We start from the raw sequence: 27,382 nt of genomic DNA on the forward strand, positions 1-27,382 counted from the left end.
AAGGCTGCTGGTGGTAATTGATAATGCAATCTAAGATGGTAACTGTTAAGGATATGACAGTTATATTAATAAATCCCAAACTGCTAAAACAAGGGCGCCAACAATAGTGTAAAAATACGGCTTTATGCGTTAATAGTAGGTAAACTTGTTAAAACTTATATATAGTAACATAAAAAAATCAAAAACTAAAAAAAAATCATAATAATAAATGTCTATCATCTTAAAACTATTTCGTCACTTTTTTGCTTTTTCTGATATTATGTTAGAAAGCAGTGCGGTGCTTCTTTATATGTGTTTCTGTTAGTATGGCTCATGCCTTTCTATGTACCTTATACCTACGTACTTTGGTGAAACACGTTTATTGAAAATTGATCTTATTAATAAGTTTCATTATACGTAATCACAGATAGGACAAGAAAGTACCCGTGTTGCATTAGCACTAGCTTGTACCTCTCGTCTGATATAAACGTCATATTAAGCTGAACGAAATTACCCTGTAATAGTCGCAAAGCCTTCGACATTCATAGTTCAGAATTATCGGCAATAAAAGCACCTTTTATTTTAAAGACCATATTAAAGCACTTAAACTTAAAAACTGCTTCTTCTTACTTTGTAATCCGATGACTAACCTAAGCTACGTTTATTTGCCTGTAATAACAGCTGGTCTATAAATGTTAGCGAGTTGGAAAGGTAGTGCAACAAGCTTAGTAAATTGTTCCTTCTATTACAGAATTAGAGGAAGTAAGAATTGGTGTTATTCGTTGCAAATGTACCTTGATTGCTGGTTCCTAAATGATTTCTCGTCTCCATCCACAAGCAACGCACGTTTACTTTTAATGGTCTGATATAATAAAATCTTATTACGAGTATAAGCCGAGGTCGGATTTAATGGTGTATGAATACCACTTAAATGGATGCACTCAATTTTACACCTTGCCTGAAACATTTTAGATCAAATAAGTAAAAAGTGCGTTTGTGTGTGGACGTACAAACTTAAAAGTTCTAAGTCATGTCATAGCAGTAATGTAAGGTTTAATGAAACTGATGCAAATTGATAACAATATTATTATTAATTAAAATATATATCACCAATTGTCACCGCGAATAGCATATATTCTGTGGATACTATTAACACAAGTATAATAAATATCAGTACGATTCCTATGATCAATAATTCAAAAGAAGATGTTAGTTATAATAAATATCGGGAACAGCTAAAATGTTAAGTAAAATACAGCTCCGTAGTTTTCTATCATTAGTTTATTCGATACAAAAACTTAACTTTTTTTAGAAAAAATTACATGGCTACTGGAGAAGATTAATAATTCTAATGAGACTTCTTCAAAGATTTTGTTTGGAACCACCATAACTATTAGAGATCAATGATGGATGTCATTACAATTTCTTCTTTTTTAGTCAAAGGTTTTTGTTTTTTTATTACACCTCTAAATATTTTCATACCCTTTATTAATAAAGATCATCAATCATAATGAAATTTATAAAATGAATGAGATGGTTATTATTGCAAGTAACAAAAGTTTTACTTATTGTAATACACATATTATACATAATCAATAAGCAATAGCGTGCATAGAGGGTATGCACAATGTATGCAGATGATATAAAATTAAGAAAATCTTACAATGCTTATCCTAAAGTTTTGTATAACTTCTACTGTAGAATTTTTAAATTTTTATATCATCTGCCCGCTTGGTGCACATCTTGTGCATACCCTGTATGCCACTGTCGTCACTGATGATGAAACAATGTTTTGGGAAAACATGGTGACAACCGTCTATGAAAACACGGCAAATCATAACATCTATCCAAAAATTAAATACTCAAAGCTTACAATGGACTAATGTCTACAATATCAAAGGACTACAATATGGAGTACGTATGAAGGTATTGTGATTGTCAAAGGCTAGGTAGTTTAGCGTGGGAACTCAGAGGAATGCATTCAAATATCTTAACCAAAGCAGCGCAGGAAAACTGTGATTTTTAGATCATAATATTTGCATAAAATTATCGTAATGAGCATCGGTAATTAGTTTGAAATCTGTTATTGGGTAGACTTTTATTCATAATTTATAATATTTTGTTTATAATTACTTTTTTTGACACCTTCGAGATCATCGCAATCGACGTGGTCATCACAAAAACCCTTTCGTTTACGTCCGTGTCATTCAACTTTGATCTTTTAAGATTCGACATTACCTCCTTCTTTCAATCATCACACACGTTTGCGACCCGATCTTTATTTAATGTTAGTCACGAGCAATTACAAATCGAACTGAATTTTTAATTTCAAGGTCGGAAAGTTCATTTTCGTTCGCACGCCTTGTTTAGAATTTTGTTAATTGGTCTTATTAGGAAGATGGTGTTGTGACAACTCGAAAGTGCTATCGTGCGCATCGACAATGACGAAACGATGTTGTCTTCATTATATGATGAGCGTTCACTATCTTGTCAGTTAAATTAAATGTATCGATAGATTACTTTGGGCCGTGAGAGACGCCAATCCGAACGCTTTCTTTTTTTTCAAGTTACGTCTGTTACTTATTTGAGTCCGTTCAATTCAATTAAGTTAATTTTATCTCGAATCCAAATAAGTTAATTACATTCGTGTTTATTGTAAATAGCGTTAATGTTAAACAGCAATGGGTCGAAGATACTTTCACCGTTATAATTAGTAGTATTGGAGCTTGATCTTGAATCGCAAAAGGAACAACTAGCGGTACAGTGCATCGAAGAATATATAAATCGGTTTAGAGACAGCCCATTCGGTGTCGAATGGCTTAACATGTCCTTATTCCGACTAGTATCGGCAAAACAACTTGTAAATCGAGCTACCCTGATGTACCTTCTTGTTGTTCCTTTCAATATTGCTTTTAATGTTTTGTTTACAATGCCAATCATATTTCGTTTTGCCCGGTTATAAATGAGTTATTACTGAGGTAAAAATTTGGATATAACGCATTAGAAATGACAACAAGTTTTCGCAAGGATCTATATGCGTTTAAAAACCAATCGATCCTTTGTATCGAAGGAATTATTACAATTTCAATTTATTACTTACTAGCTGTTGCCAGCTTTCTTCTTCCGCGCTTACTTAGATTTTTTACATATGCCGCGGGAACCGTTGGTTTTCCTAGAATAATCTGCAGCTTTTGGAGCTCTGCGTGCTTTCAACTAACTCTATGCTAAAAATCAAAGTTGATCGGATGCTTAGCTTGCTCAAAAAAATAATTTTAGTAAGGATTTGCAAGTGCACTTCGCTATGAAACTTTTACTCTTTATCAAATAAAATAAAATCCATCCGCAAATTTTCAAGCCAATTTTTAGCTCTTGTAGTTCTATATAAGTTGAATCTTACTTTAATATTTATGAGACTTAACGTGGATAATCGAGAACAATAAATACAAAATAAAGTTAGGTCGCATTCCAAAGGAATAGGCCTTGCTGTTGCATCCAAGCACCGTACGGATTACCACGCGATTTCCATGTACCTCGCTACAATAATTGTTATGCGAATGATACACGCACGCAAAGCTCTGTCGAGTATTTTTGATTGTTTTATATTGAATCCTTAAGGCTCCTTACGGTGCAATAAATTAATTGCAGTCCGTAAAAATAATACTGTTTTGTCATATCATGCAGATGTAATGGGAATAATAAAAAAATAATTGCACATTGCATGGTCTCATGGCTAGTGTAAAGTTAATAATATAGTTATAGCAGTATAAAGTTCAGATACTTACTAGTGCTAACAGGTCTAAAATAAATACAATGATTTTAAAATATACCTTACGTCTTACATCACTATTTATTGTAAACAGAGTTAACAAGGTATAAATACATTGTGTACAAAATATATCCAATCTTTATTAGAGTTGACAATTTGTTACATTTGGTCTTCATAATAATTATTTATAATCCTTATGAATATGTCATTGATGGGCACAGGTCTACTCTCTCATGGAGGAAAGGGTTTTTGGATCTTAGTTTTATAACGCTGCCTAAATTAAGTTATAGTAAGAAAATATTAGTAATTAGTGATAATTTCTGGGATCTGACTTGAAAGTAAATTTCTTACAAAAGGATAATTAGTAATTTAATAAGACTTAAGAACATAAGTGCAAAAAGTATGAGTTATAATTAATACTAGAAACCAAATTGCTACAAAACTACAAAATCTCGACTTAGAAGTCTATAATATATGCAGTATAAAATAAATTTACGTTTTATACATCAGTTTCATTTGCATCTGTTGATGATGTTAACTTCACAAGTCTTGTATTGTAGTTTATCATCATAATTGCGATTACGTTTCATCTAAGCATTTTGAAAGACATTTCATTCATGTATTATTGTGATAATAACAGACACTTATTAAATTATAATTTTTTTATTTTTTGTTTACTCAAAAGCTTTTTTTTTTTCGCAAAAGGAGCAGATCTCAGCGATGGGGAACGAGACCTCGCTACGAATTCATCACCAGCACCAGTCAGCTACCCCCCACAAGGCTCGCCGTCAAACGTGCCCGTGGACCCCACTGCTGACACCTTGGTCTCCTCCACTGAGACCCTCCTCAGAAACATCCAAGGTCTCCTCAAAGTAGCGGCAGATAATGCCCGCCAACAAGAACGACAAATCAGTTACGAAAAAGGTATGTTTGGTGATTAATCTATTTGTACTCACAGTACTTTATTTGATTCTGTCATGTATCTAGTCTGTCTGTCAGCGGCAATCAATCCTAGAATTCTTATCTGCAACTCAGTTCTTCAACCAATTTTAATATTGTTTAACAAAACTGCAACTGCATACGGGTATGTGATGCAATTTTTGATTTTTTTAATGATTGCACGAAATCAAAGATTCTTTCCTATCCTCATCAAATACTTTGAACTTCATGATTTCAGATGCTTAATAAGTTATTATTATTATTTATTATTTTATTAAAGTAGATAGTAACATTAAAATGAAATTTGTCAACACAAAAGCAGAGTGTTTTGCTAACCATTATCTTAAATCTATTATGTAAACTATCTATAGATGATAATGTAGGGAAATATTTAGGTATTTTACTAATAATTCTCAACGAAGACATTGAAGTCAATGTCAATTAAGGATCTTTGAAGCGTATGCATTTAGTAATTTACATATGAAATTAAGGCTTATAACATTGTGATTTGTGAGGACTCAAAGACATTATCCAGCAGGAAGGCCTAGTGATGTAAATGCTATAATCGATATTAGTCAACATAGCGCGTGAATCGATTCACCGTAATCGGACGCATAGCAAGATCGATTATATCTTAGTTCTGTGACCGTGTACGTTTAGCTTACAAGTTCTTACATACTTGCATCCAGTTACTGCTTTATAAGTAACGTTTATTTATATCGCACTTTATGTTCTATATTTATTGCAGCATAATCTGAAACATAAAAATTATAAAACGCTACATAAACTGCGGATCATAATTGTAGTCAAGATAGTGTTTCTCAAAGAAAATTGTTTTTATTAACTTCGTCGGCGTAAATACCAATTTAATAATCTCATAGAACAACACTGCCCTCTCTACACTACACATAAATCAACATGATGATTGTTTACCACAATAAAAAAAACATTTTACAGTATCTACCCCAAATCGTTCTACTTCAGACGACTCCAAAGAAGTTTATCAAATTGGTTCAAATGAGGGCAATCTAGGTCCAATTGGGTTTGACATTAGATATCGTTGGATCGACTCGTACGGGTCGCCATGGATTGGTTTATTTTAGCTAAAATTGTGTCAGATTGGTTAGCACTGGATCGGATTGAGTCAGATTACTTAGCAAATAAATTCAAGGCGAAGAATAAAGTACACAATGTCTTATTGGAGTGATTTCATATAATTTTTATTTCCCGCTTTCGCGTTGTCACTATCAACAAAAAATTCTGTAGAAACATTGCATGCAATGTACATATGAGTTTTATACTGAACTGAAATAGAGAGATATATATTTCAGAGATATTGAAGAACAAAGGTCTTCAATATCTCTGAAATTGATAGTGTTTAGCACCTCTATAGTGTTTATTAAACAAAATTGTCTTCGCGGTTATAAAAATATAAGATGTTAAGGATAGCGTAGATTTCGTTTACAATACGAGTATCAGCGCAGGCGCATGTCGTGCCTTGGCAAATAGCCGTAGAACAGATGCGTCTGAGTTATAGCACAGCCCACTATCATTACCCGCGATTCCATTCGGACAGCATAATTGTTTAATTGATATTTCTGCAAGTTATTTATTCACGTCATTCCGTTTTCACCATGAGAAATATCTTCGTGCGCTATGGGCTCGCTTGGTTTGTACTATACACATTCATATGGGTATAGTATAAAATTTAAATATACACATAATTCCTTAGGTATGATAGCGTGTTAGAAGTCAGAACTCTGTTGATTTATTTTTCTAGATTTTTGTTTTAGTTTTCATCGGTATCAGATTCGCGTTTTACTCTATCCATACTAATATTATAAATGGGATAGTTAGTCATTTTTCTTGTTTGTTGGGTTATTTGTTTCTTATCTTATGTTCCGCCCACATACATCTTTAAATGATGAAAACTGCACTTTTTATTCCAAAAGAGAACATTTTCGCGTGATTAAAAAATCGCTTTTTTACGACCCGACCTTTGATTAAAGTTGGCATAGAGATCGTTTGCGCCTAACCACGTACAAACGGTTCTCAATGGCTTATTAAAATCCAGAAACAGACGTTTCATTAACTATGGCAGAGTTTCAAAGTATGGGCTATCCCATACTCTCCTAGTGACCCCGGACAGGTTCTTAATACTAGTCTATACTAGTACTACTAGTCGTACTACTAGTCGTACTAGACGACTTATACCCACCAATGAAGAGTGTTAATACGGGCTGTATTGATTATTATAGATATTAGTTTTACAACTATTTTTAATAATTGGAGATAAATAGAAAACTACTACTACTACCATAATTAAGGAAATTTTAATCAGACCTATTCGTCAATAGTCCATAGTGGACAAAATAATATCATTAAATCCATTTACCAATCCGGTATACAAATCGGCCGTAGCAACAAATGGCGCACCTCCGCCATTTTGGAAGTCCGTTGAAAAAGAAATGGCCTTAAGTCAGTTGAAATTATTGTAATATATTCAATATCAACATTTTGCCGATGCCTAAACAAAACGAAAGCAATTGTTAAAAAAGCCATAAAAATACAGAGGTTGAGAAAACTCGCGCCGCGACTCATCATCAAACTTGAATATCAATATTGCGCCTCGAGCCAATTGTATTAATAAACAAAACAAAATGAGAAATAATAATGCTATAGGCCAACAAAAGGTTCCATTTCTCCCCCTGACATGTAAACTGTAAACGCAAAAGAAATATCTGCCTAAGCCCACGGCATTAAGATACCAAATTGTGTATCTATTTACTAAACCCGTAATTTTGTTATTACGATAATAAAATTATTGTTGATGAAACATTTTTTCGAATCGTTATCTGGCGAACCTTACCGTTGATTTTTTATAGAAATTACAGCAATAACCCGATCGCGGTCCGCCTCGGTCGAAATGATAGGTGCATATTGGTTGAAAGCTTTCGTATTTTCGAACTCATATCGTATTATAAAGTTTTAATAAACAAAACAAAAAAGGCATTTGTGTAATACTTCCAACCTAATATAGCGGTTATATATTTGAACTCACTAGGGACAATTGGTGATCTACTTAAAAATTAAATAAAAAGACATTGTTACAACTATTAAAATCGTTAATAACTTCGAATTAATGAATTTTCTTTTATTTTATCGATGCCTTTGTAAATCTATATATATATATAAAAGAAAGTTACACCATTTATAACTCAAGAACGGCTGGACCAATTTTGATGATATTTGATTTTTTGGATTTCTCGTAGACCGGAATAGGATAATAAGTATTAAAATATAACATTCATAAAAAAAAAATGATCCGCGGTACGAAGTTCGCCGGGACAGCTAGTAATTTATATTTACGAAAAATAAACTAATTAATTACTATTTACAATCCATAATATTTTAATAACTTTACTGCTGCTACGCAATCTATAATTGATTCGAATTAATGATTTCATAATTTCATGATCTACGATAATCATTATTAAAATATTTAATAATAATAACAATTTATCAAAAAATTATTCTGGTTTTAATTGAACACTCTTGCACGCTCTATATTTCAACGCTCATTTCTTTATTTTGTAGTCGGATAAACTTCATTAGAACTTTAAACCAATTGCTTGAAATTCCACCTCATTCTGCGATGACGAATGCATGATTCATTTCATTTATATTTTAGTATCGTCTCTTATTATTTTTAAGGAGTTTTAAATGATCGATATAAATTACTACATTGGTCCTACGAAACTAACATTTTTGAATAATTATCAACAAATAAATCAATGCCATCTCTTAGAATACTCATGAACTACCATGTTTCATGAATAAACTATGTTCGCATTATTACATTTTAATCATCAAGTTAAAGGATATAAGCGGCTGTACGAAAATACTTACGATATGGTAGGTAAGATATCGCGTTTTTTCTTTATTCCGCTACAAGTTAAAGTCCTGGACTGCAATATCACCTGTAATGATGAAGTCTAAGATTGTAGCGAGCAAACCAGTTAGAGAGTACACCAGTTATATTAAACCCATCAGCCTAATCGGTTTCTACGCGACATCGTACCGGCACGCTAAATCGCTTAACGCAACGTCTTCGTCAGTATGGTGGTAACTAGTCACGGTGGTAGCCAGACCAAGTTGTATTCTGTTAAATTTACTGTGGAATCAGCAATACAAGGTTGTCACGAACGCCTGATTGTTCTTGAAGTGTTACAACATGATGTCGTTTCCATTTTTGATGTTGGATGACGTTATATAATAAAGTTTATGTTTGAAATTCTTTTTTTTATCGCCAAGTGTAAAAGGATCTTTCGACTGTAAACAGTTCCTCAGTCTACGTGGTAAACATAAGTCATCTATCCGTCGCCCCTCTATATGGAATGACAGATCGCTATCAGACGTATTCGTCGACAATTTTTACACTAGACGTGGTGAGTAGGTGTCGCACAGACAAATGTACTGCATTCACCGCGTTATCAGATAACGCTGGAGGGTCCTGTGAAAGGACTGCTCTGTGATAAAACTCTTTCGATTCGTTTCTGTAAATAGGCTTGCTATGAATGGGAAATAGGTGTCGTTTGTAAGTTCGCCAGGTGCTGGTGTCTGACGATTGGGTTTGGTATGGGTGGTTTTGGTAAACAGGTGGCAGGTATAGATAGGGTTGTGTACAGTTCGTTCCATCAAATAGATGGCGAATTTTGAAAGCGAATGTCAGCTCATTTTAAAAGGCGGGTGACAGCTACTTCAAAGATCCGGCGCGTGTATAGTGTAGACCCGTAGTGTACAAGAGGGCGTCGCGCGTTGTTATGCTTGAATCCGCCGTACCATGATTCAAATGACTAATTCTCAGTATTTTGGTTTTCCGTTGTTTCATAATTGTAATAACTGCAATACGAGTACATGTTATTTTTTAATGAAAGTGATGACTTCGCGAGCATAAAATTCTATTAGGTAAGCATTCTTTTTTTCAACCGACTTAAAAATAGAGGAGTTTGTAAATTCAAGTGTATGATTTTTTTTTACTAAAAAACAATATTATTATCGGTATTAATAAAAAGTTTAAATAATTTTTGAACTTATTTCTAATACAAATTAAAGTTAGATACGTAAAATTAGCTTCTCAATTTGCAAACGCATCTATAGTATCTTTGTAAGTTATTGAATAAAAGTGAATAATTTATTCGGTATTATTCAATAAATATCAAAATTTTGATTAAATTGAATAGCCATTTGAACATTTGGTCAAACGGGACTTTATAACGCGTTACTCTGAGGGTTCCGAGTTTTACTAAGGATCTCTAAAAACGATTCTCCATTTCTTCGATTCGAGAGCGTATTTAATTGTTCATTCCTTTGTTTATAAAACATTCGTAACACGCAGAATCGTTCCGATCGCAATCACCGCGACATAAATCCGCTTCGGCTACTCTTTAATCCTTTATCCTGTTAATTCTTACCGCTTAGTTTATTTCTGAAGCAAATGGTCCGGTCTTGTACCTGGTTTTGTTCACCTCTTTTGTTTTACAACTATCAGTTTTTGTTAAGCTAAGTGCTGTTCAACGGACAAATGGCACATGCGCAAGTAGATAGGACGTATTTTATGGGGCTCTGTTAGAAAGGGAATTCCACTTCCATATCTAGAGATAGCTGGTGTCGAGGACCATTGTAATCATGGTCCTGATATTGAATATTGCCTTGTCTTAAATATAACTTTATGAATATTAATGGGCGGGGCTAGGGTAATTTTTTTGGGATTAAAACGAGATTTATATTGCGACTGTTCACATCAGCTATAAAAGAATGTCGAGCTATCTTGACAACAGTTGTTTGCAAAATTGCTATGAAATCAACTCGATACATTAACTAAATTGTACAAACAGCTTTGAAAGCTTAAACGTCTGACAGAGTCAACAGGCAAATAGCATACAATTAAAATAAAACCTTTCTTATTTCGATGTGTTTATGATATAATTTGCAGTGATATCGAATCGCTTTGGAGGGAAAAAGGCCATCAATAATGTGGAAGTGACCGATGGAACAAACAAGAGCTGGCCAATGATAAAAACTGATGAGCAAATAGACAGACAGGACTTGTGTACTCAGCTAATGGATTCAATTGATATGAAAGCTTTTACAATACTGTCAGGGACATTGCCATTATGCGACGGTGTAACCAAATTAGCGGAATTGCGTTGTTTCATATTGGGCTCAAATGCATTGTTCTTTATTGAACTTTTATTGGATTGACTATCGTACAAGAGTTCTTCAATATTCATTGCCTCGGTAATGACACGTACGTTCGACCGGAGATCACGAGAACCTGAGTTGAAAAACTTAAGTATTAATTCGCATGAACCGCATGCAAATTAATCGTATTAAGTGTTTCAATCAAAAAATTCTTAGTACCAGCTCAGAGTTTGGGAATTGGCTGTAATTGACCCCTGTGCCTCGGAGAGCACGTTAAGCTGTCGGTCTAGCGACCGATCTCTTTCCAGTCTACTAGTCTACTCGACTACTAGTCTAGTCGAAAGTCTTTCTATTCAGACTATGAGAATGATGGAAAAGAGAGTGCATGCTCTGCCATTTGCAAGGTGCCTTCAGGTTAAGTGTGACAAAAATCTGCATGTCTGTTCTGACATTACACCACGTTTATTTGTATATTCATTTTTCTTAGTTTATTTTTAAGAACCTAAATGCACCTAATTTAACTTATTGTTGCCCGCCACATCAGCTGCGTTTTTTAGGGTTTTTAATAACTGAGAACTCTTTGTTTCTAGGATGCGAACTATTTCTATACGAAATAAATTTACGATAAGTTAAGCGGTCAAGCCAAGCATAGGTAACAAATGTCATTTTCTTTTTAATCTCCTTCTAGTAGCAGTTTATATAGGACAAAAACCTATGCCAATTTCTAGGATGCAAGCTTCATCTCTGCCAAATTTCATCAGGATCAATTCAACGGTTGAGTCGAACATAGGCAACCAACAAACAAACAGACTCATTTTCGCAATTACCATATGGTACCAATGCAGCATAGAATAATGAATATGCAGCTGATCTTGTTTACATTTTCTGCACTGGTAAGGTTGTCGATCAGCCATAACTCGCTAGCTCAAACAACCGCCCCCAGGTAACGAGCCACCGAAGATTCACGAGATATACCAACGATGCATTGTTGTGCATCGTGCCAGCTTTCGCACCATTGTGCAGCCGAACATCTCTGGGCCCAATCTTTGTTTGTTTACTTCAGCGTGCTGACTTGAGTTATGGAGTTACTTAATTCTCATTATTTTATACTTTAACAGTTAATATGACTCTCACAGCTCTTTCCAAAAAACCTCTTGCCATAATATAGTAAATGCGTAAGGGTGTATATTTGTATGTCTGTTTGGTTGCTAGTTATCTATGCACGGCTCAACTACTGCACCTGTTGTGATGAAATTTGGCGCTTATATAGCTAACAACCTGGAGATGATTTTGGAATAGTTTCATTTAGAATAATGGTGTTGTGCGAGGCAAGGGGATATAAATAAGAACAGTCAATAACTACCACTGGGTAACTTCTACCATCTACTGCGATGACCGTTTGCCAAGCGTGATAATTATAGGCGAACCATCCCGTTGGGAGAGGCCTTTTTTCCAGCAGGCCATATGCTTTTGTTATGCTATAGGCTTTTGATACTCATGAAATTTATGCAAGCCCTTTTTATGAGCAAAAAGTGCAGTCATACTCGTAAGTTAAATGACAAAGGAAAGAAGAAGCCCGACTTGCACCGACAATTATGTAATAGAATATGCATTTGCATAAGGTGTAATAGTCACTACTACGCGGTTTCCATGCCACTTGGCCGTGGAGTAAACAATAACTGACATTAACGGGGGTATTAAAATGACATTCCTGCAATGTACCGATATGTGACATCGGTCGGCCATATTGGATTACTTGCGCGTGTCGCTCCGGTTTCGTTGCGCACGCGACTCGACCACACGCGCGCTGTCTTTTGATTAATACACACATGAAACATCGATGGATTATGTAAATGAATTACATTGTGATGATGATGATGACGCGAACTCCAACACTAACCTTGACAACACACTCGCATACCGGCGACAGAAACATAAAACCGACGAGGGTTTTAATATTACATATCAAACATAACTTCAGAACATACCGTTCTCAGTCTCATAGAAAATCGAAATGGTGTCCGGTCTTTATTTCTTTACTGGTGGTTATCTAAAGATTGTTTAAAATTTGTAAAATATTATGTATTCTCAAACAATACAGTCAAACTTGGGGACACGAACACATTTTACGAGCAAATTTTCGGAGAATATATACTCCTAATAATTCGTTAGTGAATTATAACTTCTCAACATTTTTTGACCACTTACTCTTTGGCACTTTTGATCAAAGGCTTAACGTCTTTGTCCGTACCACTTAGCCAAGGCTTTGGTTCTTTTATGCATGTAAAAGAAATGAACGGATTTTGACACGCCCAATGTGCTGCTTGCCGTACGTTGTGTCATCAGACGAATGTACGCATTAAACATCTCTGTATATAATATCCGACGTAGCCAATGCCTCTCCAGCAAGATGCTTTTATTTGCTTAAAATGCCGAGGCTCTCCACACTGCATGATCCTTACCGCATCGCATTCCGTGCCTGTAGCATCTTTGGTCGAGGAGAAATTTTATACGTTTTTCTCTTACGCACTTTGTCGAGCTTTGTTTTACTTGCCGACCATATCTTTGTCTCATTTTCGTGTAATTTACTCGATTATACCAAAAAAAGAATGTGTTATGTTTTCAGGGTTCCTGTATTTGTTCAACTTCTTTGTTTCACTTTAACTAATATCACTATAAAGGCCTGAACAGATTTGGATGTATGGAGTATCGTTAGAATTATTACATGTTAAGTCACACTGGCTACAAGTTTGTTGATTTTTTTTATATGGCAGCCCATTTTAGTGTGTTTGGCAGTCTCGTTTTTTTAATTATGCATTACTCCTTTTATTCTCCCAACATACTGCATATTACATCATAGCGATTCGAAATGCAGGTTACACTTTTGGTCGTAAAAGTCAATGACAGACGTCTCCGAATTTTATGGTGGTGACATAAAAAATTAAAAAAACATCTGAGGAAAAAGCTGCATGTTCCTATATAATATATTTTTTTTTAATTTATAGTTCATGAAATATTAAATTGGATATCCATTTCAAATAAAGCACGTTTAGATTTTAATATGCAAACATTACGGTCGTAATATCTACATCTATAAATTTACAGGCAGTAGCTCAAATATGAATCCTGTACCGCAACAAGCTAAGATACTCCCTTAGGATCTTAGGACCGACATATCAAATTGAAATGTCTCATAAACTAAAACTTACACACCAATTTCGATCTTGTGTCACTGAAAAGTTGGTTCAAATTTATTCGTTAAATATAATGTAGTTGTGTCGTTTCGTGTCCCTGCTTTAAATAAAGGGGTAAAGTGAGACAATCGTAAAGTTTAATAATAATTACATTCTCAACTCTCCTCCCTGCTTGTGCGCAATAATTAACCGCCCGGAATTACTTAGCCGAAATAATTTAATGTGACGTACGCCCAATTACCTATTCCTGATGTGCGAGATGTCTTTATTAAAAAGATTGTAATACTGCAAGCTTATAAAATTTCATTTACATTATCTATCCGAGCTTTGTAAATAGGTACCGCTGAGGCATAATAATTTTTGAACAGTTTTCTGGCAGCTTAGTCGTTAGACGTGTCCGTTTTCCAATTTTGGATGTTAACGTGTGTTTTGATAACAGTGTCTTACTCTATAACTATAAGCGTTTAAAGATAGTTGCAACATTGCAAATTAGTAGTTATTTACGGACCGTCGGACTAAGAACTATTAGGTATAAGATTTTTTGAGCTTATAATTGGCGGTGCATACTCGTGCGTAGATTTTGTTAAGCTGTTGGTCCCTGTTATAATCACTTCTCATCGCCATAGCCCACCAGCCCGCATTAAAGCAGCGTGGTGGTTCTATATTCGAAAGCCCTTTCTCCTATGTGAGATGTAATCTGTTCCCAGCAATGGGATGTTAATAGACTGGTGATGATCATGTATTGTACAAGTCAAGTCACTTAATTTATTAAAACACCAAATTTCCTCATGTAAACATATAATTACGTGTATGTAGATCTCTGTTCTTAATATTTAAAACTGACGTAAACCGAGGTTTAGGAGCAGTTATTCCGGTCAAATGCAACAAGAGCCTCACAGGCCTATTGTCTTCATGGTAAATGAAGCTCATAACACACTGGTTATGCGTTGTCTCTTTAGGGTGAAACAGAACCCTTGTTCTAGTTGTAATTTACATACGGAATTACAAGCCGGAATAACGTCGTTCCATATGTTTACGATTCGGAAGCGTGTTTATGAAGTGTGATGTTTTTGTGAGAATTTTATATGTCGTAATACGGAAGAGACAATCATTTTTGTATAAAAAAAATCTTGAGCCTGTTTATAATCTAAGAAAAATTAAATTGCACAACTAAAAACGGAAATATTGTAAGGACAAATGAAAACGTGACCACTGCTTGAACTCTACATCTCATTACTTACTATTATTGAAACATTTATTTGCAAGTAACAAGAAAGGAACATTAATAAAGGGAAAAAGAATTATTGAAATCGGTTTAGATTTGACAGAGATATGAAGGTAAACAAAAAAATACTTTGAATAAGAGAAAAATAAGACAAAACAATAAAGCATTACTTATTCCCCAAGATAGGTAACTCTACCCAAAAGCGTCCATTAAAACTTCGTGTGCTCCGTTACTTTTCATTAAAACCTATTTATCATAATTTCAATTCCCTCAATATGAACAGGAAATCGTAGTAATATAAATCATGACGAGCAGCTGGAACTCCGCGGGGGTACAAATATTCTTTATATGCAGTTAAATTTTTAACAACGCGCCCATTACATCAGAAAGTTTTGCAGAAAAATGAAAAATTACCGGTCAGGGAGCGACCGCAAAAACATCTCATAAGGAACAACTAATGAAAGCTTAGAGCCATTCGCATAAATCTCCCTTACATTTTTAATACCAATATATCCAAGGAGGGGAAGCTTCCGCCGGGGAGAGAAAAAATGAAGCTGAAAAACAAAACATTCGCGGAGTCGCGCATTTATATCTTATTTAAATACCAGATGTTGTCCGCTTATAAATGTGGATATTTTTTAATCGGTACCTTACCGGGGACATAATGGTATCGGCCGATCTGCCGTCAGCTGGTATGTAGATGTACGGGAGTTTATCGTGTTCGGTGGCTAATTTAAAAATGGTGGAGGGGCCGCGGGGATTGTTCGCATTTCGAGCGGCCTCATCCCGCACCGCCCGTGATATCTTTCTTGACCCGTGTACTTTTTATTTGCTTCGTTACCTAAGCTTTTTTCGTATCGTTTCGAATCTCGTGGAGTCGTGTAGTCTCATTAAAATAATACAGGGCTACCGGATAATCTTATCCGGTGTGTTTCGATCGCAGATTGGGTGCGCGTGCGCCGATAACACCGCGAGTTATTCTGGCGGTGCCCGCTCGAAGCACCACTATTTTTAACTCATTTTGCGAGGACATCTTCATTATTCGTATTCTCAATTTATTACATAGTACAATGTTTTAGACGCCTAGATCTTAATAAAGCTTGTACATCAATCTACTGGCTAAAATAGAATTTATAAATATGGAATGAATATTATTTATACAATTTTTAAAGCTTTATTAATTAACAGTATTTTAAAATTATTTTTGAACTTATTTGAATTTAAGCTAAGCATCACGGCAATATTTATATGTTAATTTAATATTCAAGACAACTTGTGAATATATTTATTTATTTATTTATTTATTTCCAACTTACGACTAGTTTACAGGAATTTCCTAATGCACTAGCGTAGATACTGATGCCTACCTACACACTAAACTTTACCAGAATAGCAAATATGTGACACACTATTGGTACATTTGTTTCGTAGTACTTTAACGAAGTACCTACCTACTACTTCCTCGAAACAAATATACCAATAAAGTGAATTACTCGTAAGAAAACGTTTGCAAAACAGATTCAAGTTATTGTCACAGCAAAAGTTGTTCCGCGTCGTCAAAAAAGATGAAAATGTAATGGACGCAAAGATTTTATGATCGAAATTTCACACATAATAAAGAAGGGCAATTCCTATGATTATTAGCGTGGAGACTGCGGGAATAATCCGCCTCTGTAACATCGCCGTGTGACATAAGCCGGAAAAATCTAATAACACTAAAATAAAATTGCCGACGGTTTGTAAATTTAAAAAGCATAGGGAAGAAAATTCGTTTTTCGCGCCGTGACAGCCATTATCGTTACTCTGAATTTGGCTTTTAGGAACATCGCAAATTGCCTAAATACATTAGAAGGTCAGTAATCAATTTTATTTGTTGAACTCGTTTGTTTAGTAAAATATCTTCAGATTGATTAATCTGTAGCTAATTAAAAAAACCGTTTACACATTAATATATATTTTGGTTCAGAAAAATTGCAATTGATGATTTAATCCAAGTTATACAGTTACTAAGGAGAGCAAAAAAAACCACTGTATGATAATTGTTGTTCGTCCGAAACATAGCTTAAAAGATCACTGGACGGTAGGATAAGTTGTTGACCTTACCCTACTGTATTGGTACACCACAACAGCCACAAAATCGAAAGGCAGGTCGCCTTTCTGTCTTGATGAGCCGCAGGGAGTAGCTAGATACAAGAGTAGCTAGCGGCACAGAACCATGTGTAGAAATTGGTTACACGAATCGGTACTACAATAGACCCATGTCTTACAATCGACGTCTATCGGTTGATATAATGATGATGATGATGACGAATTTATATTTATCGCTTCCAGAGATTTAAAAAAACACAAGGTGAAATAAGTCTTAAATTGGTACCGATTCAAAGTTATTACAACAAATAAACAAAAGAGCGGTTAATTCCATTTTTCTAGCCAAGATAAGTTTATTAATAATATTATTGTAATCCGAATCCCTCTTCATTTGCACCTCTCCGTTTTCTTAAGCATTTTAATCAGCAATATTCCTCAGTAATATTTCCTTATGCTATTACTATTAAAATTTCACCTTCAACCGCTGAAGACTTTCATTCATCGCGCTAAAAAGGACCAAAGAGGAATCAAAAGGGAGGAGTGAATGCGTTCTTTTGTTTCCCATCTCAAAGACCCATTTCAGTCGCATTCACCTTAGCGCCCGTTTAAATTATTTTGCCAGTTTTGTGTCGTAAATTTTGAGCGGACTTTAATTGTTATTTTAACTGCAATCGCAACTTAGTCTTGCAGTGGGGGCTGTGAAAATATGTCTTAATTCGCTCACCCTATGACTTATGTGTTACGGCTCATTGAGAGTTTGCGTTTTGTGTTTAACGTAACGTATTTTTGCGAGGTTTTAGCAATAAGTTAGATATGGAAATAATGAAAATGGGCATCGACTTGGGCTTAAATTAAGCTATCTTTGATGATACTATATTTATAAATGGTACTTTACAGAAGTTCGTGATTGTTTTCTAGTTATATTCCTATACAAACGTGTTAACTAGTTTTGGAATTCTAGTAGTCATAATGTAAGGGAGTCAAAATACAAGTATGTTTCTAATTCCAAGCGAACCACGAATAAAAACCTATGTGGACTATCGTGGACTATTATTGCCATTTTTTTGTATTAGTATAATAAATATTACGATTAATTACAAAATTAAATCGTATATCTGTAAAGGTACCTACCGTTTCTTGCTAAGCTGTTGGCAGGTAAGTAAGGGTATCACATTCGTAATTTAAATATCATTGTTGCTTTTGCTGAGTGCACGAAATTGAAGAGAAATAAAATTTCCCTCCACGACCCTCCGGGACATCGACATCTCACCGACAATCGACTAAAAAAATACGGACGATAACTCCCAAACGACTTTTCAATTCACGGGATCACTTATCTTTGAAACAACCGGTCAAGGGTGAGTGATGTTTCATGAGGAGGTTTTGTATCACAAACATTACTATTTAATTGCAAATCTTTCATGCTGATTATTAACTTAGCAGTAGTAATTAAACAAATCAAAAAGTTTCATTCACAGATACAACAATAATACATTAACGTATTCTAAACATTACATTATTATAGATTAAATTGAATCTCTAATCTAATCTTTATAATAATTTGTTGAATTATCCTGATCGTGTATTGTTCGGTTTGTTGCAAATTTAAGCATCTTTTGTAACCATTTAACCATTTTAAGACGGAACCTTAAATATCGATCCTTCAAGAATCGATTACGATATCAGTTAATTACTTCAGGCCATTATTAAATTGCGTAACCGGAATCGATCCTTTTGTTTATGGGTTTCGATCCTTTCAATCATCTATCAGCCATTGAGCTTCGGTATAATAATAATTGTCCATAATTACATATTCCCTTGAACGAAGCATCACTTTTATTGTTATTTTATTTATAAAGTGGTAATATTTTTTACTCGTATCCACTCTATCGGGTTTTGAAATTTGATTGATTCAGTGTAAAGTTAGTTTTTTTTATAATGAAGTGTTCCTATACTGATATTTTGTAATAGTGAAATACGTTTTATCGCGTATCGAGAACGATTGCTTAAGTGCTCTCCGTTCACCAACTCATGATGATGATCCTTATCCAAAGAGAAGAGCAGGAAATGGATAGCATTATTTACTATCACAAACAATAATATTGGCGATAAACTGATAGACGGTACAGTTTTTATCGTTGAACTCCTTACTCGAATCAATACCTCAAACAATACAGAGATAGATTGCCGTGGACTCAAAGACCACCGGGAGCATCTTTTGTTAAGACGCCTAAGCTCACAAATCGCTAGATGCGAAGATACGGCGCATACCGACGCGGGTCTTAATGGCCGCCTCGCCGAAGGTAATTTACGTCTCATGTGCGAAACCACTTTTAACTAAAAGCCCTCTAAATTACACCACACAACTGGATTGATTTGAAATTAATCTCAAAAACGGTATTTGAGAATTTCGCAATAAAATTATATTTTTTAATAAAATTTTGATGCCGTAACGTGGTGTATCTCTATTTCTCTCTCTAATAAAGGTGAAGTAAAGTAAAGTATCTCAACAAGGTTTTTTAAAACGTTTAGAATTCGCCAGGTGATAAAACGACATCTTCAGCATAAAACTTTATCGCTAGGTAGTGATAATAATGGAACTTCTAGTAGTACGATTTATCCTATACATTGAAGATATTTTAAAAAAAATGTTTTGAGCAGGGCACTTTATAACCGATACTGAATTCAAAACTTTTTTTTTATTCGTGTCTATCTGTCTGTATCTGGGCCATCACGCTGAAACTACTTAATAAATTCAAATAAAACTTTGTACGATTTAAGTTCCTACTACGAGGTAGGACATAGGATACATTTTATCCTCAAATTCAGCTCAGTTTCTGTGGGAGAGGGGATGATTTTGTTGTGTATAGTTCAAGTTGTACTTGGAGGTAGTGCGATTGGACATAAAGTTATAAGTGCTTAAAATATTGTACTGCTCTCCAACATTTTAAGAACTTATTTTAGATCTGTCATGTTAGTCAGGCTTAGAGATTTGTGTACAACAGAATTGGCACCATTATCTTTCGGGATACCATATTTATTATAATATCCCGTAGATAATGCGCATTAAACGCAAACAGTAACAGAAAATTTACTAAACAATGAACAAGACAACGTTTCACTTTACAAGATCAGCGTCCAAGATAGTGCGAGTACCCGCACTATAATCTTGGTCCTTATTACAAGCATACGAGCAAGTTAACTTGTCTTTGTGTTATCTTCGAGATTATTGTTTGTCGATATGAACCAGTCCTGTACTGCCTGAAAAATATCTCGGTTTAATGGAGTACAGATTGATATCGGCGGGAGATTTTTCTGGATACAATACTTAACTGCTATGAATTGTACTTATCTGTGCATTTCGTTGGCTTTTTTTATAAGATAAACTGTTTTATTTTGTGTTCGGAGTAAAGGACCTTAATCAGAAAGTATGCTAGTGATATAATACATCTCCTTGTAGTTAACTATAACCACTTAGTTTTGTCAGTCCATCTGTGTGTCAGTAAATTGCTTGGGATTTACATTTAATTTTTATTAAATATGTATTTACTGCTATCTTTGATATGTTTAACCACTATGGACACCAGATGTAGCTGTATTTCTGTTGTTTATTTTTTATTTAATGTCCGTTTTCCCGTTAATTATGGGATATTTCATTTATACACCCCCAAACACAGGTCTCATCTCTATTCATTCTTCCACCGTGGGTAAAAAAGAGAGGTCATGAAGTTTTTATATAAAAATATATCAGCTTAATTCAGGACTCCGAGCAGTTCACAATTATATTTCAAGGTTATAAAACAATAAGAGGATGCTGCTTACATTTGTTAATCATATAAATTTGAATACTTGTTTTGAATTTGAAATTCACAAACGTTTAGATTTATTTATATTTTTACTTGTTTATATAACCCTACTCATTGTGGGAGGAGAAACATGTGACCTGAAATTATAATATATCCTCCTATCATTCTTATAGCGGCGGCAACGTTATCTTGTAGAAAACATTGCATTTTTCATCTACTGAAAGTTCCGATATCTTTTTAAACATTTTAAATGTAGTTTCGATTTTCGTCCCACAAATAGGTTGGTCCCTTAAGAAGAATGATAGCAAAGCGAATTGGTTTACTAAGTATTAGAAAAGTAGCTGCTAAGATCGCAAGTTAATCAGCCTTATCCCGACCTCCATTACGACAACTCACCTAATTGAATAAGGGACTAAATTAAACGGAACTGGCATCGCCACTTTCTATTCAAATTCGTCTGTAATGCGCTTACGTGCCCATTCTCATTCTAAGGGATACTTGCGAAGGAAAGGATGTAGGGGCATGGTTTTGGATCTTATAATAATATAGCAGTATTTTAAAATCTCAAAGCAACTTCTTATGCAGGATATTAATTGAAAATAAACAACGAAAATAAAGTCATAACTCCATTATCATGATATTTTATTAAATGCAATGCAATGTGTTGCCCAGTGAATTTAATAGTTATTTGTCAGCAAGGAATTATTAGAACTGTGGTAAGCATGTTCGACTCGTTGAGTACGAGGTTAAGAACTTACTCGGATATGCCACTCCGGAGTTTCAAATTGGTTGTTACTACTTCCGTGCTTCCAAGAGCATGTTAGGTTACCCATGAGTGTATTATCACTTATAAGTGTAAAAGACCGCCAACCCGCATTGGAGCAACGGGGTGGGTGTATGCTTTTAAACCATCTCTTCTACTCGTGTGGAGGTAGTGCAAAGCAGTGGGACCTTTAAAGGCTGGTGATGATGATAATAATGAAGGAATTAACTAAATAATCGGTGTTCAATAAAATTAAAAGTACCTACAGTTTTTGTCATATAATTAACATGAAATTCCTAAAATTCTCAAACTCAAACAGATTAATTTGTTTTAATCATTATTTAATAACTTGTATCTAATTATACAAATAGCACTCGAAATCCATTTCTCTGTATTTGGAAGCTGCTCCCCAATCATTTCCGTCAGGTTAGCTTTAATTGGAAGTTATGCAAATCTCCCAAATCAACTCCTTCACAATGCTGGATTCCGAATGAGTTAATCCGTGTTTATGTTCTAATCGGCCCCTTTCTCGGCCTTGTACATTGAATATACAATGCCTTTTGTGTATCCGATTACCCATTTACTTAGGCTAATCTGTTGTTTATGAGGTTTGTTCTATACAATTCATACTTTTAAGATAAGTAATCAGTTAAAAACCGAACGTTGGAAACAAACGTTTGTAGCACTCCCTTGTCGACGCATAATGCCTAGACATATAAAAGTAACTGTTCTAAGCCACTGCAAAAACCAGCATCAAAATCAATCAATATTTTAAATAAAAAAATAATTTAGTTAAATATTAATAACAACACGATAATTGTAGCGTTTTCTATTGCCGAAAACTAAAGACTAGGTCTTACTTGGCATACTATCTAGGTGGAACAATAACATAATGAGAAAAACCGCATAAAAATCAGTCTAAATTTTTTATGGAAACGATATCAAACAAATGCAAAAGCACACCAAAAATCTTTCGTACTTATACAGAATGTCTTGATTGTAATATGGGTTTGGATAAGTTTAATCTAAATGAATTGTGTTCATCAATCTTAGATATTAGAAACGAGAGTTTGAAATATAAGATAAGCAGATATATTTAGCTTGAAAATTACAAACAACCACAAGCACTATCCTTTATGGTTAACATGCACTCACCCAAAGAAATTTGCAGGATGATTTAAATTTCTTCTATTTCGTGAGTAAACTTAGAAGCTCTTTTTAAGTTTTGTTTTTCTTTGTTTCGCAGCGGAACTAAAAATGGACGTGTTAAGAGAAAGAGAAGTAAAAGACAACCTGGAAAGACAACTGTTGGACGAACAAAAAATGAGAGGTAAGATTACAATTCTTATTGCTTTATTAGAAAGCTTCATTTACGTAGATAGATGATATTATGAAACTATAGAAACTGTTTTCCCTTCTATCTTTAAGAATCTCCAAACAGGTAAGAAAAGAAACAAGAGCGGTGTAACTTCTATAGCTCCATAAATCTCCGGTCACGACCACGCTCCACATTCACCAAAATTAACAGCTGATCTTATTACCCCGACCATTGTCTACCTCCTAGACTTGTTATTTATCTCCTACATAAAACCATTATCTAATAGCAACTGTACGATCACACTAGCGACTTGTCGCTCGATAAAACGTTGCGCGCTCCAGTAAATACTTACAAATGAAAAAAAATCCTATAGACCCAACTTCGAGGAAGACAAAGTTCAAGCTGTCTATTTGTCTTTGTTTATAATTTGTGTAAAGGTTGAGCTGTACTTTATTCATTAGAAAAGAGTAATAATGGTGTCTTTGATATCTTCGTATTTTGTCGTTGAGTATAAGACTTCATGCTAAATTCAATGTGTCGCATTTATTTCGAAAAATGAAAATATTCCAATTATTTTCATATTTTTCAATCAATCAGCCATAATAAAGTAAGCAAAAAACATAAAATGAAGGTTATTTGAAAACTTTATTGCACACACACATTTCATACAAAGTAAACACATACAGAAGACACAGAATATTTACTATTCCGGGATCCGTGGAGCCGTGCAAAGGCAGTCTTATCGCTAAAGCGATCTCCTCCAGAATTATGTGCAAGAAAACACCGACCGTTTTTCTTCTTGTTATATTCTGTATGAATATTATTAATAAAAAATGGTGTTTTAGTTTACTAACATTTTAGCAACTTGTTTACTCATCAACTTATGATTTGCACGTGTGATATAAAATAATTGTTAAAAGTCTACTGAGTACTCAACTGCAGCTACTGCAGAACTGAACCATTATCTAAAATAAGCCCGGATAAAATTTTTTAATTAAAAAATAAATTGGTTTTGATTAGTTTCCAATAAATAAATAAATCATAGCGAAAACTTTATCCTTTGTGAAGTCGAATAAAACTATCTCCCGTTGCGACACGGTATGCAGACAGGTGACGGGACAAAAAGTTAAGTAATAAAAAACGTCTAGTTTGGCCTTACACTAACGCTGGAACCAAATACAGCTAATTTTCCTTACGTGCTAACGAATCATTGGTCTTCTTTCCTCAATAATTGTGTAAGCCACAATAGGTTACGGATGTTCAATTAAAATGCATTTTTATTTTCCTATTCACACGTTATAACTCACAATTATATCTTATTAATGGCAAGTTCGCGTTTGTTTCTTCGCTTTCCCAAGGCTTGATTGCACGTTTTGATATTTCTTCAACTTACGGGTTTATTGATAGCAGACGCTGATATCTTGGAAACTTTTTGATTAAAAAAGTAATAGTTTTATTACTGGGCATTCATTTTAAACACTTGGCTTTAAAGTATTAAGTATTAAAATTCATTAATTTCAAGTAACCCTTAGTAATATAGCACTTTTGAAACGTCAAGTCTATCTGTTTGTAGTGACTCTACCACCGGTTTGGAAGGCAGATTCTACCGAGAAGAAGCCGACAAGAAACTCAGCAGTTGCTCTTTTCAACATGAACAATTTACATTTTAACATTCATTTTTCCATCTTGTGAGAGATGAAAGCGGAGCTGAATGCTTCCAAGCAACCTTGTCATTAAGAAATTCATCAATTACATAAACTTATGCATTGGTAAGTCCAAAATTACCTTAGGAATCATATTATAAAAGCGTATACTCAATCCCACAAATGACCTCTGCACCTTTCGCAGACGATATGCAGATCTCACTAATTTATGACCATTTCATGGAAGTCGACTGTTTATGTCCACTTTTTGTTTATAAAGACTAATATGTTGTCTTACAAATACTATATTATTAAAAATATATTGTGAAGCTCCCTATTTCTTAAATATAATATTCGCGTTATTTAAGTATATATATTGATCGTCCAGCTCTTTGCTGCAATATAAATATAGTTTCGATATTTAGTTAGATTCCGTTATTGCGCTCAAAATTATATTCAAAATATAAATAAAATTGGATACCTATTCAATTTCTTAATTATAAAACTTATTTCCGTTTGAGCGAATCCGGGGTGTGTCGCTTGCTCAGTATTTATAGGCTAAGTTTTCATAATAGCTTACTCAGCATTGTAAAGCATATTAAGGCGCTTCCACCCCATTCAATTCAAAGGTTAAATTGCACGCAATACAATAACACCCTTTCTTTGCTAATAAAACAGTGTCAGCTAAGAAAACGTACTGAAAGGCGGTAACCTTTGTACAAATGTCAAGCGATACGGTATAGACGACAGTGCCACTTGAAACAAAGGGTTACGTTATTATTAGACCTATATCTTTTATGGATGATATTTTCAATAAATAGGTTTACTCAAGGGCTCTTCCGACTCTCTGGTACTTTTTTCCCATTTCCTTAGTGATACTGTTAAATATGTATTTGTTATTTCCGTATATTAAAATTAACTGAAAGTCACAGCTTCAGAAGCGTTCATAGCTAATTGGTTAGGGCTTCGGCTTCTCTTTAGGGGGAACCAAGTTCGATCACACACCTTATAATATTAGTACCTATGGATTATACGAGTATCTAACCCCCTGCAACGTTACGCTTGCTTCTATGCAAATTTTTATCACCCTAACAAAGTTGTGGCAATTCAAACCCGGTGGCTTCTATAAAAAAAAATATATATATCTATTAAAAACGTTACAAATATCGTAATACTATGCAAAAGAAAAGCTATTCAATGGTACTCTATTTAACGAGTTCCCACATAAACTTATAGAGGCGACAGGTAACAGCAACGGTGGACTGCAATAACTGCATTTAAAATACTTTTTTTACTTAATGATGACTGCAATGAGAAGGTGCAATGTGCTGCAAAATTGAATTCATTTCATTAGCGTTTAAAGTTAACGTCAAGATAATTATTTAATGTTTTTTTTTGTATTTGAAAGAAAATTGAAGAATTAAAATATTTATCTAATTAATATGAATACATATTAATCAGTAGAATATTTAATAGTGTGGAATGATGCCAAGAATGCTTGCTGCATTAACGCGTTGCACAACCAGGCTGATGCTGTGAATCAAATAAGCAGTACAAAAGAATATAACTACTGCCAGATCATAAAAAAATATTTACTTACAGATATCTACCTGCTATCTATCGGCTTTTGGTTTTACTTGGCTATAAGTAACATAGTTACGTACCAAGTAATTAAATTATTATGAGATCATACTAATCATTGGCTTTAAAGAGCAGCGCAGGTTCATTTCATTTAATTGCTCTATGGAGTTAACAGTTAATGGATTTCCCCCGATATTTGACAATCTTGTGTCCGTTGCACTAAAAGCTTTTTGACAATTACTCTCCGCTCAATTAAAATTATTTGTCGATAGTCCCCGTGCATTGTTTGTCTGCCTAATATCATCGCTGTCCAGTTTTATAACGAGAATCATACGAGTAACTACAGGACCCTTTTTTTTTTTTTTGGGCTTGGTGGAAAAGCTTTATTGCTAACTACAGGAACCTAATTTTACTACGTAATTCTATTCTTTTTAAAAATGAATTAGAAGAATACTTCTCGTTCGTCTACTATATATTACATTCTTCGACTATTTCATTGCGAGTCACAAATTATCTATAGTCTATTTTTTCTAACCGGTTTTATAATGTAAACAATATTGTTACTTTTTAAGTTTATTTTCAAATTGTTTAGAAAATAAAAAAAACACTTGCTTAAAGAAAATCCCTTTTCCTAAAAAGTTATGAAAAGATTTTTATATGATGTTTTTTCTGATATATCTAAAAAAATTGAGTGTAAATAGCTACCTATTTAGAGGAAAGCTTTAGTTCTTTAAAGTATGATAAATAACTAAAGCTTTTCTCTTAGTTCCTACTAAATACTATAGTAAAACCCATGCCCCTATGGTTTATACGCGTTCGGAACACTAAATCGTTATGCGGCACGTCTTTGTCATTAGAGTGGTAACTAGCCACGGC

General features: G+C 34.2%; 1 protein-coding gene across 1 annotated transcript in view; it reads left to right on the top strand.

The window, feature by feature from the left end:
* LOC120627421 (dachshund homolog 2) overlaps nucleotides 1-27,382 on the top strand; it is a 207,292-nt gene that overhangs the window by 136,025 nt on the left and 43,885 nt on the right. The window contains exons 9-10 of the mRNA XM_039895423.1: nucleotides 4,451-4,669; nucleotides 23,211-23,294. Of these exons, the coding sequence (XP_039751357.1) occupies nucleotides 4,451-4,669; nucleotides 23,211-23,294 (303 nt within the window). The remainder of the gene's footprint in view (nucleotides 1-4,450; nucleotides 4,670-23,210; nucleotides 23,295-27,382) is intronic.

This window comes from Pararge aegeria, chromosome 11 (assembly GCF_905163445.1).
Source record: "Pararge aegeria chromosome 11, ilParAegt1.1, whole genome shotgun sequence".
Classification (NCBI taxonomy): Eukaryota; Metazoa; Arthropoda; class Insecta; order Lepidoptera; family Nymphalidae; genus Pararge; species Pararge aegeria.